Genomic DNA, 18,201 nt, shown 5'->3' with positions numbered 1-18,201 from the left:
GCTCTTAGTGACTGTGTGGCCACTGCCTCCATCGCTCCCCACGAGCCCAGTTAAGTGTTGGTTTTGGTAGAGAAAACTACATTGGGGGCAAGGAGCTGGGACACAAGTGTGTGTGAGGCAATTCTAGCAAACCTATTATATATTAAAATATGAATTTACAGAACAGACGCATTGGGGGAGGGGGAGAATGAGGTAGTTTGCTTTACTCTACAGAAGTGTTCATTATTGTCTTAACTTTCAAGTACTGAGACTACATGTCCCATTCCCACTGGCAAGTCAGATCCAATTTATAAAAACTCCATTTACCCTCAACCTTCCCTAACAACCCCAATTTTCCAGGCTACAAAAGCACAGTCCATAAAGGCCTCAAGCCCTCCCCAGACCCCGTCTCACATCAGCTACACAGAGACCAAGTCCCACCCCTCCAACTCACCCATCTTGCAGAAGGGGAAACTGAAACACAGCATGGGGAAGAGGCTGCTCTGGGTTCCCATACTAGAGCCTCCCAACAGGAGGAAAGGGCACAGACGCCGCTGTCATACCAGCCGGTGCTCTAACCCTAGTTGGCCAGACTGAGCTCGGCCGAGTCACTTTCCTGTCTTAGCTTTAGTTTCCTCATCTGTAAAATGGGGTAATAGTCCCACTTAGAACTGCTGTGAGAATTAAGTGGAAACTATGCCAAACTGCTGACACACAGTACATGCTCAAGAAAAGTTAGTAACTAAGGCAGAGCCCATGCTTCTGAGTACATCCCTCACCTCACCCCCGACCCAGACCAGCAAATCACCAACACGCCAACTCTCTGTCCAAATGTCGTTTTATCTTTCGGCAGGAAAGATCTTCACAGTATCAAAAGTAAAGAATTGAAAAACAAAAACAAAAAACCAAACACAAAGAGAGCAGTATTGGGCCAGCAGTACCATCAGCCCCTGACCCACAGGCCAGCCCAGCCCCCAGGCTCTGAGTGTGGAGGCTACATAGCACCAGGAGGCGGCTCTGCACAGGGTCCTGAGAGGCCCCAGTACGGCACGGCATCCATTCAGCTTTTGGTTGGTCCCAGATGGCAGGGAGCAGGGAAGGTCTTGCAGGTGGGTAGGGATGTGGAGAAAGAAACTGTAGACCTTCAGTTGGCAGTTGGGGTCTCAGGTCACCCTGAAGCAGCTCCACCCGGCAGGGGCTGAGAAAACAGAAGAGCACAACCACATGGTGAGCAGTGGCCCACACCCTGGCCGCCTCATGCCAGCTCTGGGTCTCCATGGGTCCCCATGGGGAAGCAGCAACAGCTGCCTCCTATTTTTGCTCCCTGGGCTGAAAACATTGAACAGACTTCCTCAATCACCTCCAGCACAGGATGAAGGTTATGACCCCGTCGGGGGACAGAGCCCCAGTCCTGTGGTTCTGTCAACATGTGGAACATCATCCTAGATCTCAAGGAATGTGGGACAATCCTTGTGGAGCCCAGGACCCTGCTGCAGCACATCCTCCCAGGCCAGGGTGGAGTTAGAGCCCAGCCTCTGGCATTTGCTCTCCTGCTGACAGGAAGCAGAGGGGCTGCCTATGCACTCAGACTCCTGCCACACAGCCAGGGCTGGTCCCAATTCTGTGCCAGCACTGCTTTCTCATGCACTTGCACTTGAGGCTCCCAATCCTACTCTGAGGAAGGTGGAGAAGATCATAAGGAGAGCAGGGGAGGGAGTATCTCCTGTCTCGGGAAAGAGATCACCCAAAGAGAGAGTGGGAGAAGATGGCTGGATGAGGTTTCCTGGATGACAGGGGCATTGGGCCTGTGGGAGGAGGTGCATCCCTTTTTCTCTCAGGAGGGGCAACAGATCAAAGTGCCTGGGGTCCCTGTGACTCCTGATTCCTGAGGAGGTGGAGAACAGAAGCAGGAGGGTGCCCTGGCAGAAGCTCCTGGGGGTGTGGGCATCTTGGTTTGGCAAAGGATCAGGGAGCCCAGCCCCTCAGAGCAGAGGGGCTGAGGAGAGTGTGAAGATAGTCCTGGTGCCAGGGCAGCACAAGGGTGCCACAGGGAGCCCAGCCCCTAAGGCTGCCCTGGCTTCAGGCTCTCTGGGCATTAAGAGTCAGGGATCCTGAACCAAATGGGGACAAGGGAACTCAGCCGAGGGTCCAGGAAGTCTGTTAACTGGGCCCAAAGAGGAGCTGCCCTGGCATGGGAAAGAGGAGGAGAGGTGAGGACATTCTCCCCAGAGGGTGGGGGTCATCCCTGAACTCAGCCCACCTGCCCTAGCTTCCTGTTGCCTTAAGGGCAGCTGTGTGGTTGCCAGCTAGAAAAGGCCTGACCCAGGGACACAGCTCGGGATTGAGATGTGGCACTGCACAGCCACGAGGCCCCAAACCCAGCACCAGGCCTGCCAGCCAGCCACCCTTCTCTTTTGTACTATGGTTCTCAGCCCTGTGCCTTCCCCAGTCTTCTGTTCTCAGTCCAGAACATCATCTTATACATCACTGTTTCAGACAAAAGGACCTGTGCAGGTGGCTGGGAGGGGAGGCCAGAGCCCAGCTAGGGGCCAGGTCTCTTTTTCCAGGAAGCAGTTTCGCTATCAGTTTCCTCATGGAACTTGTCATGTTTGGGGAGAGCGCCCCCATGTCCTCCATGCCTAAATGACTGCCAAGGCCTTGATCTAGCTCAGTTGCCGCCTCCCTGCTCCCTCGGGGTTGGCCCCATCTCGGATGGCTTCAGCTGGAAGCAACCTGGTAGCCTGCACAGAGGAGCCAGGCTGGGCAAGTGAGATTCAACCCTGAGGCTGATCATGTCAGGGATAGGGGCAGCCCTCTGGGGCCCACAGTTGCCTGGGCACTTTGGGAGGCAGCTGGGAGGGTAAGTAGAGGCCTGCAGACATACCCTAGGGGACGGCAGTGCAGGAAGGGGCCCTTCAGGCACACGGGCAGGAGGGCTCCCAGGAGGGCCTGGCCTAGGGAGGAGTGACAGAAGGACAGAAGCCTAGGGCAGAGTGGCCACAGGAGAAGAGATGGGGCCTGCACCTTCGCAGAGCACAGCTCACTGGGCTGTCACTGTGGCAGTGCAGGGGCCAGGGCTGCCAAGCCCCAAATCCATCTCCCTGTGCCCGAGAGCATGAAATGGTCTAGCGGGGGCACAGAGGGTGGCAGAGCACAGGGGTGGGGGTAGTGGTGGTGCATGCGACACCTGAAGTCTCTATACCTCACTGAGCTGTGCTGGGAGTGGTTTTCTTGAGGCTGAAGTTGGTCCAGTTTACAGCAACTTTCTGACGAGTTTGCTTTGCAGAATCCAAACAGAACCTGTTGAGTTTGGGAGATACCGGAGAAGCACAATCAGAGGTGCCCTCCTCTCCCTGCTGGACTCTTCTAGACCCAGTGTCCTGGTCTAGCTCTAAAGAAACCAGGTCAACTCTGCACAACCCCACCAGCTCCCAGGCGTTGGGGTCGAGCAGGTATGGAAGCTGTGCTGGCTTGGGGGCTGGATGGGGAGCCCACGAGCTCAAGGGACAGTGTATGAGGAGAGTAGCACTGCCTTGGGCTGCAGGCTCCCTCCTTGCCGTGTATTTCACTCCAGCTATACTGGGCTGCCTTCCGTTCCCCTAAGGGCCCCTAAGGACCCCTAAGGACGATGTGTTTCTTTCACTCTCAAACCTTTGTATGCCTGGCCCTGCTGTCACGAATGCTCTTTTTGTTTGACCTGGCCCACTCATTCTTAAACCTGAGGTTTCAGCTTGGTCACCACCTCTTCTGGGAGGCTGCCCTGGCCGCCCCCACCCCTCAGCTTGGTCCGCAGTCCCTCTTCTAGCACCCCCCCACCTGCCCCACACCCTTACTCCTCTAACAGCATTTATCACTGGTTTATGCTCTCCCCCATCTAGACTGTTTGATTTGCCTCTGCCCCAGGCAGAGCAGAGAAAGTCCAGGTGAATAAACAAAGTGAATAAAGTTGGAAAAAGCCCTGGTTCTTGGGGCCTGACATGCCTCCTTCTCCCCATCCTGCCGAGTAGCTACCTGGGTTCCAGCAGACAGGCTGGTGGGAGAGCTTGGAGAGGCTCTCCCTCCAAGGGTGCAGGGCTAAGGAAGAGGCCTTTCTGAGAGGCCTGAATGTGGGTAGGCCCTGGAGTCCGCCATGGGAGAGCAGGCAGCCGCACACCTACCTCTTGAAGTACTCCACCTCCCGGTCAGTCTCATCCATCTCCAGCCCATCCGTGTCCTTGGGCAGGAACACATCGTCTAGGAAGACACAGCCAGGAGGGCTCAGTGCCCATGGCCAGGCCTCTGGGGTCATGCTCTTGGGGCAGCACTGCCCACACACGAGGACTGCCCTCCACCCCGTGGCCTGGCTGGGGTGGGGTCAGCCACTCAGTTCCTGGTGCACTCACCCAAGGAGGAGGCTGACTTCTCTTGCTTGTTGCGGCTGCGGCGGCTGCGGCCCTTGCCCTGCGGCAAGCTCTGTGGCCTTGTGGGGCCTGGGGGCTGCACAAACTCCTGTTCCAGAGGCCGTGCCTTGGCCTCACTTGGCCAATTTCGCCAGGAGCTGCCCTTCTCCTTGTCAGCTTTGGGGCTGCCAGCCCAGCCTGGTCCTGGCCGGCTCCCCTGGCTCCCCTCTCCAGCCTCGGCACAGCTGCCCACTTTGGGAAGCTCTAGGGCCTTGCCTGGCTGTTTGGGGCTGGGGGTCTGGCCCTTGGCACTAGGAGCCTCAAGGCTGGCCGGGGACTGGAGGGCTGGGCTCGCCTCACTCTTCTTGGCCTGACTGCCCTGTCTTTTGCTCTTCCGCAGCTTTCCACCTGAGGCCACAGTCTCAGGAGGCTCCTGCTTGAAAGGGGAGACCTCCTTTGGGCTTGGCTCCTCAGAGCTAGGGTTGCCTGCCTTGGGTGTCTTGACCCAGATCACCCGGGACAGGTTGGGCACGGTGTTGAGTCTTCTCACTAGCCCATTCTCAGGGATGATTCCGGGTGGGGGGCCCCTCACCTCGGTCCACGGTGGGTGAGGGACTCTCATTTCTGCCCATGGTGGGGCTGGCTCACCTGAAGCTTGTAACATGTGGTTCTGAGGGGAGCCCAAAGTCAAAGGGGACAGGTCAAGGTTGATGTCAGGCTGTTGCTCTGAGGAGCCACTGAGGTTTGAGGAGAGTAGATTCTGGGCATCTAGCTGAGCAGCCCCCTCCTTAGAGAAGCCATTGCTGTCCACGCTGAGCTCACATACACTGAAGCTGGCGCGGATGGAGTCCTTGACAGTGTTCTTGATCTCTTGCAGACGGCTGCTCAGGAAGCTGTTGACCCGATCCAGCTCCCGGTCGGGCCACTCCAAGAGCCTCTCCCTAGTAGGCCTTGGTTCCTGGCTTCCAGAAACACTACGATTCACCTGCTTTAGAGCTTCTGCTGCCAAGTGGGCCTTCTCCTTTTCCTGCCAATACAAGAGGCAGTTTCAGCAGGGGCCTGGCAGCTGCCAGGCACAACGTTGACACCTGACATATCAGCCTGGGGCCCAGCTTTGCCACTAACTGGCTAGAGGCAGGGCCTGGCAATCCTGGCCTGCCTGCCCACTCTGTAGGAATGAGGATAAAATGCAGTCAGACAGGAACATGTCCTGGAGGTGGAGGCAGACACTCCCACAGAGGGTACGGTTTTTACAGCTGGTTCATCCAGAGCCCCAGTATCAGTCCTAGGGTCTAAAAAGGCTAGGACTCAAAGGGGTAGGAACGTAGTAGCTAATTGGATCTCGCCTCCTAGGCCTGGGCTTAAGCAATTCACTCACTTGCTGAGTCTCAGTGGACTCATCTGCAAAATGGGGACAATAATTTTGGAGTGAAGACCAAGTGGGGATGCATATGAGGAAGCCAGCTGCTACAGAAGCTTTCTCCCTAATTCTGCAAATGGTAGGGAAAAAAGCTGTGACATCGTGCAGAACTTTCAGGAAGGAAGATGTGGGGCTGTGAGACTGCCACAGCAGATCAGACTGCTCTGGGTAACTGGGAATGCCTGTGTCCTCCTGACGTTGGGTATGGGTGCTACTAAAGATGGCAAAGTTCCTTCAGGAAGGCCCCTCACTGCTCAGTTGGCCTCAAGTAATCAAGGCCACGTCTAAAGTGTACCAATGGCATACAATGGACAGCTACACAGGGCCCCCACGGCAAGATGTAAAAGCAACTCCTTTACCCAGGTGAGGACTGGGAGACTCAGGGAGACCAGACCCTGCCAATCAGCATTGACAGAGCCAGATCTGGAGAATGAAAATGAAAGTCTGTGGGCTCTGAGTCACCCCACCCCTCTGCCCACCTCAAGGAACTAGCAGGCCAAGGACGACTTTAGAGGGAGACAGGAGACAGATGTCAAAAGCCCATGGGAAGGTGGTGATGGTGGTGGGGCTGGATGACTTCCACTATTTCACCTATGTCTAGCTGATCTGGGAATAGTGGGGAGAAACAGGAAAAGGAAAGTGGGGGGAAAAAAGAGTGCTATTACTTCAGAGACAACCTAACGAGGGTGCCCTGTGCCCCAGGAGGCATGCACTGATTTATTCTCTCATCTTTTTTGAACACTGGTTCCACAACTGACTAGGACCACAGCTGTGGGACCTTGGACAAATCACTTATTCTCTCTGAATCTTACTACTTTCATTTGTAAATTTGGGAGAAAAACTACTACTGTACCTCACAGGGTTGCTAGGAAGACACTTGAGAGGGTGTATATCCCTTTCATCCTGTGGGGCTCAGATGAGGAAGAAACTCAGTCTAGAGTAGCATTTCCAGCTGTGTGCTGTGGAGTTCAAGGCCGTGGTAAGAGCTCTGAGGCCATGGGGATGGACAAAGGACTGGAAGACCCTTCACTTTACTCCTACCCTGCACCAGAACAGCTTTGCTTTTGTTTGTTAGGAATTGAGGTTCCATGGAAGATTTCAATGGCAGAAAATAGTTCTGCTGCTAAAAAGTCTGAAAACTACTGGTGTCCAGGGAGCAACATGGAACCACATACAATGTGGTTGCGATAGAAGGAGAAAGCACAGAAACACACCTTTTCTGCTACATACCACGAGCCTGGTACTTCCCATATGTTGTCTCAATCCTCACAACTGCCCTTGTTGCATCACTATCCTCAATTTACAGATGAGGACACTTGACTTTGGGAAGAATAAGGAACTGGCCCAGGGTTACATGGCTAGTGGGAGAGTTGGGAGAGTACAGCCGGGTGTGATCTGCAGAGTTCCTATGTTTTTCAATCCTGTTTGGCAATCATTTCTGTGAGGCACTGGGCTGGGCTCTGGAACTCAGCCATGCATGAGACACAGTCTCTGTTCACTGACTTGAGTCTGCTGGGGGAGACTGACATGCAAACAGGCTGTTTAGTTCTGAGTGACAGTGACAAGAACTACAGGGAAGAGAGCACAGGGTACTCTGGGAACCCAGACTTGGCCATCAGGGAGTGCTTGCCAGAGGAGGCAGTATCTCGCTGAGCACTGAGTGGGATTATCCTGGAGCGAGTGGGACAAGCACTTTCTAGACACAATGAAGAGCAAGTATCTAGGCTGGGAAATGGGAACACACAAAATCTTTAGGGAATGTAAACATTCAGAGGTATAGCTGGAGCTCAGATTTCTTTTGGCAGGATGGGGGAGGAAGGCCAGAGGGGTAGACTGAGAGATGAAGCTGGCAAGCTTAGCAGGGGCTGGATGCTCAAGAGCCCTGCAGGCCCTGTTCAAGTCTGGATTTGATCTTGAGGGCAATGTTCAGCCACCGAAGGCTTTTAACATAGTGGCAGTAGGGTGGAGAGAAGTGGACGGTTTGAGCTATTTGGGAGGTAGCATGACTAGGCCTTTTGGTGACAGATGGGGAGAGAGAATAAGATGAGTCATGAAAACAGTATCGATAACCACTACTGCTGCCATAGCAGCTATACTGACCGAGCGCTCACTCTGCCAAACCTTTCTGTGCATCACTCCATTTCATTGTTGCAACAATCTGAGTTAGGTTCTACTTTTATTCTCATTTTATGGATGAAGAAACTGAGGCTTAGAGGTTAAGCGATTTGCCCAAGGTCATATAGCAAGTGTGACAGAGCCGGATTTCAAACTGGGGTCCAATTCCAAGGCCCGCTGCTCGTGATCACCAAAATGTATTCCTCCCACGATGGCACCCGGGTTCTGGTTCTGGCAACTGGATGGATGGTGGTGCCGTTAACTAGATAGACAACAGAGAAGGAAGAGCACGTCTCCTTGGAGAAAGATAGCAAGCTTAGTGTGGGATGTGCTGAGTTTGGGTACCTGTGGGGCGTCTGTGAGGAGGTGCCCAGTAGCAGGAGGAGACGTCAATGTGAAGTGAAGAGAGGAAAGAGGTGGACATAGTGAACCAGGGGGCAACACTATCTAGATGGCTTCTCTTTGCCAGGGAGATATCCTTAAGGGAGATGGTCAGGTAGAGGAAGAGAAGCTCACAAAGGAAACAGAAAAGGCGGCAGAGAGGAAGGTGAGAAATGTGGAGAACATGGTGTTCCCACTGCCCTTTCCCTGCCCCCGCTTGGCTGAGGATGGAGGAACCAAAGAAAACAATGCCTGAAAAGGAGACCCAACACAAGATGGGAGATGTTGCCTACTGGACAAAGAAGATGGAACAGGAGAGTATGATTCAGATTTGAGAACAAAGAAGTCATTGGTGACTCTGTGGGGACATGGGGGTTGATGCATGACGTGCAGTGAGTTGACAGGAGGAGTAGACAGTGAATGCAGACAATGTTTTTCAGTGATGAGAGGAAAGAGACTTGGGGGCGTGACAGAGGTTGTACACTCATGGAAGAGTATGCTTTCAAAAAAGAGACAGTACTGGGCACAGTGAAATGCTGATGGGAAACAGCCCAAAGGAGAGGCTGGAGCCACAGCGTAGGAAGTCGATGTCAGGCTGAGGGGGCAGGAAAGGAGTGCATGGGCCTTGGGTAGGAAAGGGGTAACTCCTCCCTCATGACCAGAAGAAAGTTTGCAGTTGGGGTGGTAAGACACTGACAGTGCCTGTCCACTGGCTTTTATTCCTCCTTGATACAAGAAGTGAGGTTATCTGCCTAAAAATAAGGTAGGGGTGGGGAAAGCCTGGAGGTTGGAGAAGAACGGAGGTCTGTCTGACAAACGGGCTGTGATGAATGGACGTGATGAGGATCAAGAGGATTAGGGAGCTACAAGAGGCCTGCAGGCAATGTGGGGGCTCAGGCAAGCAGAAGACCATGTGGCCCGGGTGCCACAGACAGATCTGATCCAGTGCTTTCCTGGAGGTGTGGAAGGGGAGAGGCAGGTTGGGGTTCAACCTAGGGCTGCTGTTTTTCTGAGTGGGTGTAATGGAAGGGCCATGGGGCAAGGAATCCAGAGTACTGGTAAGAGAGTACATGAATGACGGTCAAGGGATCTTGAATGGCCTGGAAAGAAGAGAAAGGGGCAGGTTACAGTCTTCAGTGGATGAAGACGAGTGGCTGGGAGGTTGTAGATGACAGAGCCAGGGGTTAGTTCCAAAGGAGCAGGGGTTAGTACATGAAGGAGAGAGACTCATGGTCTGGAAATGGTATAAGGAAGCAGAAAGACACTCGGCTTTATCCGTCTCCTGAGGTGGGAGAGAATGAGCAGTCTCCATTAGACGGATACTGGAGGGAGCTGTGTTTTTGGTGGAGAGCCAGACTGTAGTTAAGTCTGGGAGGTGGAAGAGGGACACTGGGGAGGAGGCTGATGTATAAACAGATAATGACCACGATCGCCTATCACAGGATATTGCAACTGCCTGCTTCCATGTTGTATCCTGGCCTCTAGACTGGGCTGGGCAGACAGTAGCTGTGCAGTAAGTTTTTGAACGAGTGAGTAGAGCGTGATAAATGGCAGACTACAGAGATGTGCAAGGTGTAATGGGAGTACAGTAGAAGAAGTTACCTAAGGAAGTCTGTAAATGAGGAAACATCTGAACTGAGCTTGGAAGGAAGTTGTCAGGAGGAAAAGGAGGGGAGAGAAAAGAACGTCACTGGTGAAGGGGAAAGAATGTCCAGGCACAGAGATTTATGAAAAGCACACTAGGCCTGGGAACTGCAGAGTGTGCTCACTGGGACCTAACTGGGAACCACTCTCCTAAGAGGCCAAGACAGGCCAAAGAGACCGCTGCCAGCCACTGGGCACTTCTGGCCAGGCAACGCTGGATTGGAGGCAGAACATGCCGACCATTTTCTGAAGGCAGTGGTGGGACCCCTTGGTTCACTACTGCAGGCTGCAGGGAAAGAGTCCTGTCCTTTGGGACGGAAAAAGATGGAGAATCACTGCTGCCTTCCAGAACACTAGGGCTGTTTGACTACCCAGGACCTGGAGCTAGCTGATTGTTAAACCCAATCTCTTCGGCTGCTGGGCTCCCGAGTGTGGCACTGTGCAGGTGCAGCTGGGGGCAAGCAAGAGAAGAGATAATGAGGTGGCAGGGGACAAGCCATCAAGCCCGGGGGCTTGCCTGGCAGCAGGGCTGCCCAGGAATAGCTCAGCGGGTTCTATCCTCAGCCCTCTGGGAGGAGCTTGCTCAGCCCACAGGCTGGGTCATTCCCATGGCGTCAATTACATCTCCATGCTGGCAACTCCCAGCCCCACACCTCCATCTCCACTTGGATGTCTCATGAGAACCTCTGAATTGACGTGCCCCAACTGAATTCCCTGTCTTCTGCCACTCCTATCCTCACTCGTGAAAGGTACGCCATCTTGCCAGTCACCCAAGCTAACACCTGGGAGACATCCCTGACTCCTTCATCTGCCTGTCCTGCAATCAGATCACCAAGCCTGTCACTTCTGCTTCCTCTGAAAATCCATCTCTTCTGCTCTAGCCCCACCATCAATCACCTCTCCCTTGGCTCACGGTTTTCCTGCCTGGAGCAGTACTCCTCCAGACTACCTTCCATGCTGCCACACGGTAATCTTGGAATAAGACCCAACAAAGTGCATTCTTTGATTAAAGCCCTCCGGTGACTCCCCCTCAGCTGTAGGATCAAGGAACGCTCCTCAGCAGGACCCACAAGGCCCTCCCTCACCTCCACTATCTGTCCTGCCTCTCCTCTGTTGGAGGTCTGGCTATACCAAGCTATTGTGGCTATGCTATGCCCACTGCCAGGAAGGCCCTCCTGATAAATTTATACTCACTCCCTACGACTCAGTTCCTGACTCAGCCTCTTGTACAGCCATTTCCAGCAAGCCCACACAGGATAGGGGGCTTCCCTCATCCCAGTACTTGTCACATGCTAACATTGCTCATCCAGTTTTGTGTCAGTCTCTCCACTGGACTGAGCTTCTCCTGGGTGAGAACTTAATGGCACCATGCTCTAGCTCCCAGTATTTGCACAAGTGTTTGCTGAATGAATAAATGACTGATTGACTGAAGCAAGTCCTAAGCTTTGAGGAATCCAGCAAGCAGCTTCTGAAGCAGGACTTGTTTTTTCTCTAATCACTGGCCCCCAGGCTCCCTGACTCTGATGCCTCCCAAACTCATTCAGACTTTCCCAGAGCAGTGAGCTGTGCCAAGGCCTTTGGCAGCCAGCATCTTTTATGCCCCAGAAGTCCTGAGGAGAAGAGGTAGTAGAGTTGGGCTCCCCCCCCACACCCACCTTCTTTTTCAGCTTGTGCCGGGCCCGCTTGGCAGCCCTGGCGCTGTTGGGGACTTTGGGCTCCGTGCTGTTGATGAATTCCAGCAGCTCATCCACATCTCGGTGGTCCACGGCAGGCTCCCCAGGGATCCCGCCCAGGGCGCCCCCCTTCATGGGCAGCTCCTCTTTCCGCCTGGTCAGCCTCGAGCGGAGCTTCTCTCGGATCTCGGTATAATTCCGACTCGTCGGGGCGGCGGGTGGCTGGGGGAGGGGGAGGTGCTGACATTACACCCCAGGCCTGGGAGGCCCGTGGCACCCCCACCCGCTGGCACCAAACGTGGTGAGAAGCAACACAACTGTTCTCTCTACTGTAGCCACAAAGGCCAAATAGCTTCACCCTCAGCCAGGCCTGGAGCCAAGGCAGCGGTGGGTGGAGCGACTGGGAGGTAGGTGACAGCGTTGGGAGCACACTAACTGGAGAGCCAGGAAAGCAGGTTTGAGCCCGGGCTCTGTCACTGGAAGCCGTATGACCTTGGGCAGGTCACCGAGTCTTTGTGAGCCTCAATTTTGTCATCTTTAAAATGAGGATAATAACCCCTTGCTCAAAGGAGACGAGCAACGTAATTACTTTCATTTGTTCTGTCCTCAACTGCTCTACCCTAGCCAGCAGCCCTTTCCTCTTCACCTTCTGAACTGCTTTTCCCCCCTGTCCAGAGACCGCATGTACTCTGCTCTGAGCCTCCTTCCTGGCGCCATCTGTGCTCATGGCCTGGCCCTCGGCTGGCTCTCACACTTGGGGACTGAGAGCCTTTGCTTCCACTCTGCTTTTATCACGCACAAGTGTTCACTTCTCTGTGATTACACATGTATACATACTCATCAGAATCATAGCTTTCTCTCTTGCCATTTCTTTTCCTTTTGCCTAAGGAAAAAAAGTCAATCTTAAGAGAAACCATGAAAAGGGCAAAGGTAGCAAAATGTTTAAAAATCCCTACCTCACCAATGTGCTATGAGGATCAAGTGAGTGGACGAAGCTGTGAGGACTCACAGGGTCCCAGCGAGGTTACTGTCCCCATGAGCAAGGGGGCCTCCGGGGACAGCAGGGTGCTCCCTGCTTGGCTCACCTTGGCTGGCCCCCAGCCCTCTCTGGCCTGGGCAGGCCCACTCACCGCATTGTGGCCGAAGAACTCACAGTAGCAACAGTCACAGAACTTCCCATCTCTCTGGTGGATGGAGGACGATGTGCAGGAGCTACGCTCTGAGCTGCTGTCCTCTTCCTCGCCTAGCCCCTCATCTGCCTCGCAGGGCTGGGGTAGCTGGCAGGCCAGGCCACTGTGTGTAAACTTGTGCCCCTTGCACCCGGGGTCCCTGCTGATGGGGAAGACAGACAGGCCCAAAGGTGAGGGAGGGCAGGGCAGGAGCAGACCACAGCAGGAGCCCAGGGAATCAGCCCAACCCCTATTGCTGTCCCAACTACCCTTCATCTGCCTCATCCCACGAAGGCCGAGGCAGTCAGACAGCATCAGCGCCTCTTCCAAGAACAGGGTGAACACCCTCACTGTCCCTTAGGGCCCACCTCAATGGCACTTGAGGCTTCCCATGCCTCCCCTGCCCACACCCACTGCGAACACCTCTAACCTACTGTTTTTTTTTTTAATTTTTCTTAATTAATTCATTTTTTTTTGTGAGGAAGATCAGCCCTGAGCTAACATCCATGCTAATCCTCCTCTTTTTGCTGAGGAAGACCGGCTCTGAGCTAACATCTATTGCCAATCCTCCTCCTTTTTTTTTGCCCCCAAAGCCCCAGTAGATAGTTGTATGTCACAGCTGCACATCCTTTTAGTTGCTGTATGTGGGATGCGGCCTCAGCATGGCCGGAGAAGCGGTGTGTCGGTGCGCGCCCGGGATCCAAACCCGGGCTGCCAGTAGCGGAGCGCGCGCACTTAACCGCTAAGCCATGGGGCCGGCCCTATCCTCCTGTTCATCACACTTTACTGTGATGGTCTCTTTGTCTGCTTGTCTCTCAGACCAACTGTGCACTCCCCAAGGACAGGGACTATTGCACTTTTATTTTTGGGTCCCAGTGTGTAGCATATCAACCTTGCACATAGTAGGTGCTCAGAAAGTAGGTGTCTGAACAGACTGGTAGACTGATGGCTCCCCTGGAGCATCCAAACGAGGCCAACAAGGTTGGTTTCCTTTCATGCTCCAAGGTCCCTATGACCGAGTCTGCACCAGTGGGTGGAGCTGCCTTAGCCATGGGGCCATGAGGTTAACAAAAGCAATGTGCCTTGTGGGCCACAGACTATAGGAGCTGCTGTCTGTGCTAGGTACTTTATTCAGCATATTATTTCTAACGATTCCCCAAGTCCTGCAAAGTAGGTGTTGCTATCTGCACCATGCAGTGGAGAAGACTGAGGGCTCAGAGTTTTAACTGATTTGCCCAAGGAGTGGACAGGACGCAGCCCGTGTTTCTGTATGCAAAGCTCACATTCTCCCACTGCACCACTCTGCCTCTGCATTTCAGGAAGCAGGGGGGCAGCTTATAACATAGACTATTTTCCCAGGGTGAGAATGAGACAGGCCTGCAAGGTCCCAGAATTGGAGCTGGGAGAGCCAGAGCCCTGGATTGGCCATCAGCAGCTGGACTGCTCCAGGGCTGGCGCCACAGCTGGGTGAGGTGCGGGAGCCGGGAGGAAGAGCAGGGCAAGGAGCAGTGAGGAGGCTCGGCTCCCCAGGCAGTCCACAGGACACAGGTTGAAAAGGAGGGGGCAGGAACCATTATCAGTGGTGCTTAGAGAAGCTTCATCCAAACTGACCACTCTTCATCTACTACATTAGCAAAATTAAAATACCCAGTGCTCCTGAGAATACGGAGAAACTAGCACTCTAATATTGGTGGTTACATCAATTTGGAGAGCCCTTTGGAAAGCAATTTTTCAATGTGTATTAAGAACCCTTCTCAAAAAACAAAAGACACCCTTGAACTGAGAACTTTTTTTCATTCTGAGGGATCTATTCTACGGAGAAAATCCAAAAGTGGGAAAAAGCTTTAGGCAAAGACATCTTTAGAGACATTATATATAATGTTAAAATGTTGAATGGCCTAAATGTTCAGCAACTGGAGAACAGCGAAGTGCACTATGGAGAATATTCTCCAGCCTTCATTTATTTATTTTTTGGTGAGGAAGATCGGCCCTGAGCTAACATGTTGCCAATCTTCCTCTTTTTGCTGAGGAAGGTTAGCCCTAAGATAACACCTGTGCCCATCTTCTTCTATTTTGTATACGGAATGCCGCCACAGCATGGCTTGATGAGTGGTGTGTAGGTCCGCGCCTAGGATCCGAACCTGCACACCCCGGGCTGCCGAAGTGGAGAGCATGGACTTAACCACTACGCCACCGGGCCAGCCCCTCTCCAGCCTTTAAAGCTGAGGTCAGAAGACCACACAGGAACCTAACAGTGCTGAGTGAAGCTGGATGACAAGAAACTGTACAGACACCACCACCAATGTGTGGGACAGACACGCCAGGGAAAACTGCTGAAAGGGGTGGTATCAGGGTGGTGGGATTTTAGAATGGGAAAATTTATATAAATGCATAATAAAATACATCTATCTTCTCCAAAGAATTTTATCTTTCCAATACATATTAATATACATTTTCTAGGTATCTACCTTAAGGGCATAATTCCTAACTCAAATGCAGATCTAGGTGCAAGGATGCTCATTACAGTCTTGTTTATAATGGTTAAAAACTGGAAATGCCTAAATGTCCAGGAATAGGGAATGATAAAATAAATTATGCTAGAGCTATACAATAAGACATTATGTGGCCACTGAAAAGTTTTTTGAAGAATTTTAACTGGGGAAACGATCATGATATAATGTTAAAAAAAAAATAACTACACAAAAATGTATATAAAGAGGGACCTGCTTATGTTATATACAGAAACATCAGGAAGAAAATACACCACAGCATTAGAAGCTTATCTTTAGGTTGTGAGGACATTTTTTTCTTCTTTTTACGTTTATAAATTTTTCCAAGTTTTTTAAAAATAGTAAACACATTTCTTTTATAACTGGAAAAACTACAGAAAAAACAACAGAGGCTAACCCTTTAATTTCCACCTCAAAGGTATGCTCCGTGAAGTTTTCCAAAACTCTATGTTCAAGTCAGCGGGGATTTGCCCTTCACACTACCCACTTACCTGTGAGTGCTAGGGAGCTGCTGAGAGTTCGGTGGTGGGAGGAGAGGACCGCCACAGTGCCCACTGCAGTGCCCACTACAGGGGTGGTTGCACCCCGAGAATGGTGGAGGCATCTTCAGGAGCGGCATGCTGGTAGAGGACAGGTGGGGGCTCTGACAGGCCCCTGGAGTGCTAGGGGCAGCAGCAGCAGCAACAGGGCATACTGAAGCCTGGGCAGGGAAAGGTGCTGCTGGGGAGGTGGGCAGCAGGTGTGGGTGGGGTGGTGAGCCAAAGGATCTGGGGTGAGATGGGATCAGTGACGTTGGCTGTGGATGGTGGCCGGTGGGGCTATTAGGTGGAGCAGTGAGGTCTGAATGCCGGTGGTGCTCCGAGATGGAAAAAACCTCACCTGTGGGCAGATCGGGGAGAAAGGTGTCAGAGAGAGAGCCCAAATTCTGGGAAAGAAAGCCCAAGGGCTCACTGCCATAGCATCCTGCTTACTGTGACCAGAGGGACCTGTCTGGGCACAGCCTCTCAGAATAGTGCACCTGTGAGCTATTGGAAAAGTCCAGCAGTACCTTGAGCTGAAGAGGTCTTTCTGCAGGCAGCAGCTCGGCTCAACAGGCTCGAGGAGCCGAGGTGTGAGGGAGAAGGCACCAAGGAATGCTGGCAGCACGGAAGGCCGCACACCTCTATTGTGGCACAAATAGGGGATACGTTCTGTCTCTCAGGGTCTCTCTAGGACCTGCTTGTTCACAGGCATTCCTCAGGCCCAGGGCAAGATCTACAGAAGTCAGTGGAGCAGCAGGCCAAGGTTCTGTCTCTTGGGCCATGAGGACCGAGGTAGCCAGGGTATGCCAGACTCGCAGGTGGTCCCAGATTTCAGAGAAGAAGTGGGAAAAGGCTTTGATGACTCTCTGTGGCTTATGCACCAAAATAACTGGAATTATGTACTGCTCAACTCTCACAGTTCTGGGGGCAGCACCCCTTTGAAGAACTCAGCCCCTCCATTTAGAAGTCGACAGTAATTCATAGTTACATAGTAAGTACATCAATAACCCAAGACTTTTCCTTTGGGTCTCTGAGGGTTATCTCAGGGTCTAAAGAAGGCTTCTATAGCTGTGAAACTGGCTGATGATGACGGCAGCTTGCACTGCCAACCTCTTGTGGGCGCAAGTGCAGTGCCTTTACACCCAGCCCTTAAGTGGGGAAAGAAGGCCTAGGAAGAAGTCACCCAGGTCCTCTGCACTGCTGCAGCGGTCATGTGTGAGGTGATCTAAGTCCTAATTCCCTAAGGGGCTGCCCAGACTCCATTTTCTATTCAGCCCGTGCTCACCAAGTCCCTTCCCGGATCCAATGGGAACAGCTATCAGAGCCACGCAGTATTTTTCAACTTCAGAGTCCTGGGGAAAGGAGTCTCACAGAAACAGTCAAGGGCTAGGTCCCCCCGCTGCTTCCCGCCAGAACAGCTCCACTTTTACTTAATTTAATAACTGATCTGTTTGAACAAACTGGTGAGGAAAATACAGCTTTCTACATTTATGGGGTCTGGCTCTCTCCCAAGCTTGGAGACTCACCGGGGATGGTAGGAGGACTCCCGAGCGAGCTGCCTGGCACGGCCCCACTGGAGTGCGGGGAGTTCCAGAGGCCTGAGAGCTTATGTGCTGACAGGAATGAGCTGGGATCCCAGTCCCCTGAGTTCCCATGGCAGGAGGAGGACAAGGACGAGGACGATGAAGAGGAAGACGAAGAGGAATGAGAGTCACCCCCACAAGACTGTGATTTGCAGGATGTGTGTGACAAGGAGATCTGGAGAAGGGGGAAGAAAAAGGCTCATGATAAAACCGCAAACATCAGAGCCGACCCTCTGCTGCCTAAGCTTACCCAGGAGTGCCTCTTCCTCCAAGCCCCTATGCGGTGGCCAAAGCACAATTCCCACTGCTCCAGGTGCAAGGGCAAATGTGGGCCAGGTCTTTGCTGGGAGGGGCTGTGGTGATCCCACTGAAGTGACGTGTGTGGATACTGGGGACAGAGACTCTGGTCGGGGCAGAGGCTGCCTGTCAACTGTGGGCCTTTGGGGAGTCCTGAGAGCTGCCAAGGAGAGGAAGGGTCTTTAAGCCAGGAGTCCTGAAGCTGAACTGATCTGGGTAAAAGACAGGGGCTGGAGGAAAAGGAGAAACGAGGACAGTCTGACAGCTGTGATTCAGGAGACAGCAGACTTGGATGGCTCCCACCTGAGGCCTTCTAACTGACGCACATTGCAGACCCTCAAACCGATCTCTGCTCTTCATGTCACACTGTTTGGCTTTCAAGCTGCCACAGACTTGAAGGCAGCACGGTCACATGGAAGGGGCAGGATCCCAATCTACCAGTACCCATGAGCAAGCCCTCACACTGCACACAGACTCTACTCAGGGGCCGGCAGGCTACCTGAAGCCTCTCTCTTCTTCCCCAAAACCTA

The 18,201-nt window shown here is 52.9% G+C and overlaps 1 protein-coding gene across 21 annotated transcripts in view; it reads right to left on the bottom strand.

The window, feature by feature from the left end:
- Window positions 1–799: 799 nt before the first annotated feature.
- The window catches only part of FAM193B (family with sequence similarity 193 member B), a 32,315-nt gene continuing 14,913 nt past the window's right edge, over window positions 800–18,201 (bottom strand). For 7 of the 21 annotated variants that reach the window (XM_087429283.1, XM_087429288.1, XM_087429286.1 and 4 more), the window contains 9 exons: window positions 17,625–17,831; window positions 17,318–17,549; window positions 15,762–16,149; window positions 12,722–12,923; window positions 11,574–11,813; window positions 4,362–5,385; window positions 4,137–4,212; window positions 3,182–3,279; window positions 800–1,177 (listed from right to left, as the gene is read on the bottom strand). In XM_087429283.1, coding sequence (XP_087285409.1) covers window positions 3,183–3,279; window positions 4,137–4,212; window positions 4,362–5,385; window positions 11,574–11,813; window positions 12,722–12,923; window positions 15,762–16,149; window positions 17,318–17,549; window positions 17,625–17,831 — 2,466 coding nt within the window. In that variant the 3' untranslated portion in view covers window positions 800–1,177; window position 3,182. The other 14 variants (XM_087429294.1, XM_087429289.1, XM_087429290.1 and 11 more) reach the window with 12 other exon arrangements.

Source organism: Ceratotherium simum, chromosome 4 (genome assembly GCF_057802395.1).
Source record: "Ceratotherium simum simum isolate JZ-2026a chromosome 4, ASM5780239v1, whole genome shotgun sequence".
NCBI lineage: Eukaryota > Metazoa > Chordata > Mammalia > Perissodactyla > Rhinocerotidae > Ceratotherium > Ceratotherium simum.
Note: the sequence above shows the minus strand (reverse complement) of the source record. Positions and strands in the feature narration are given on the sequence as shown.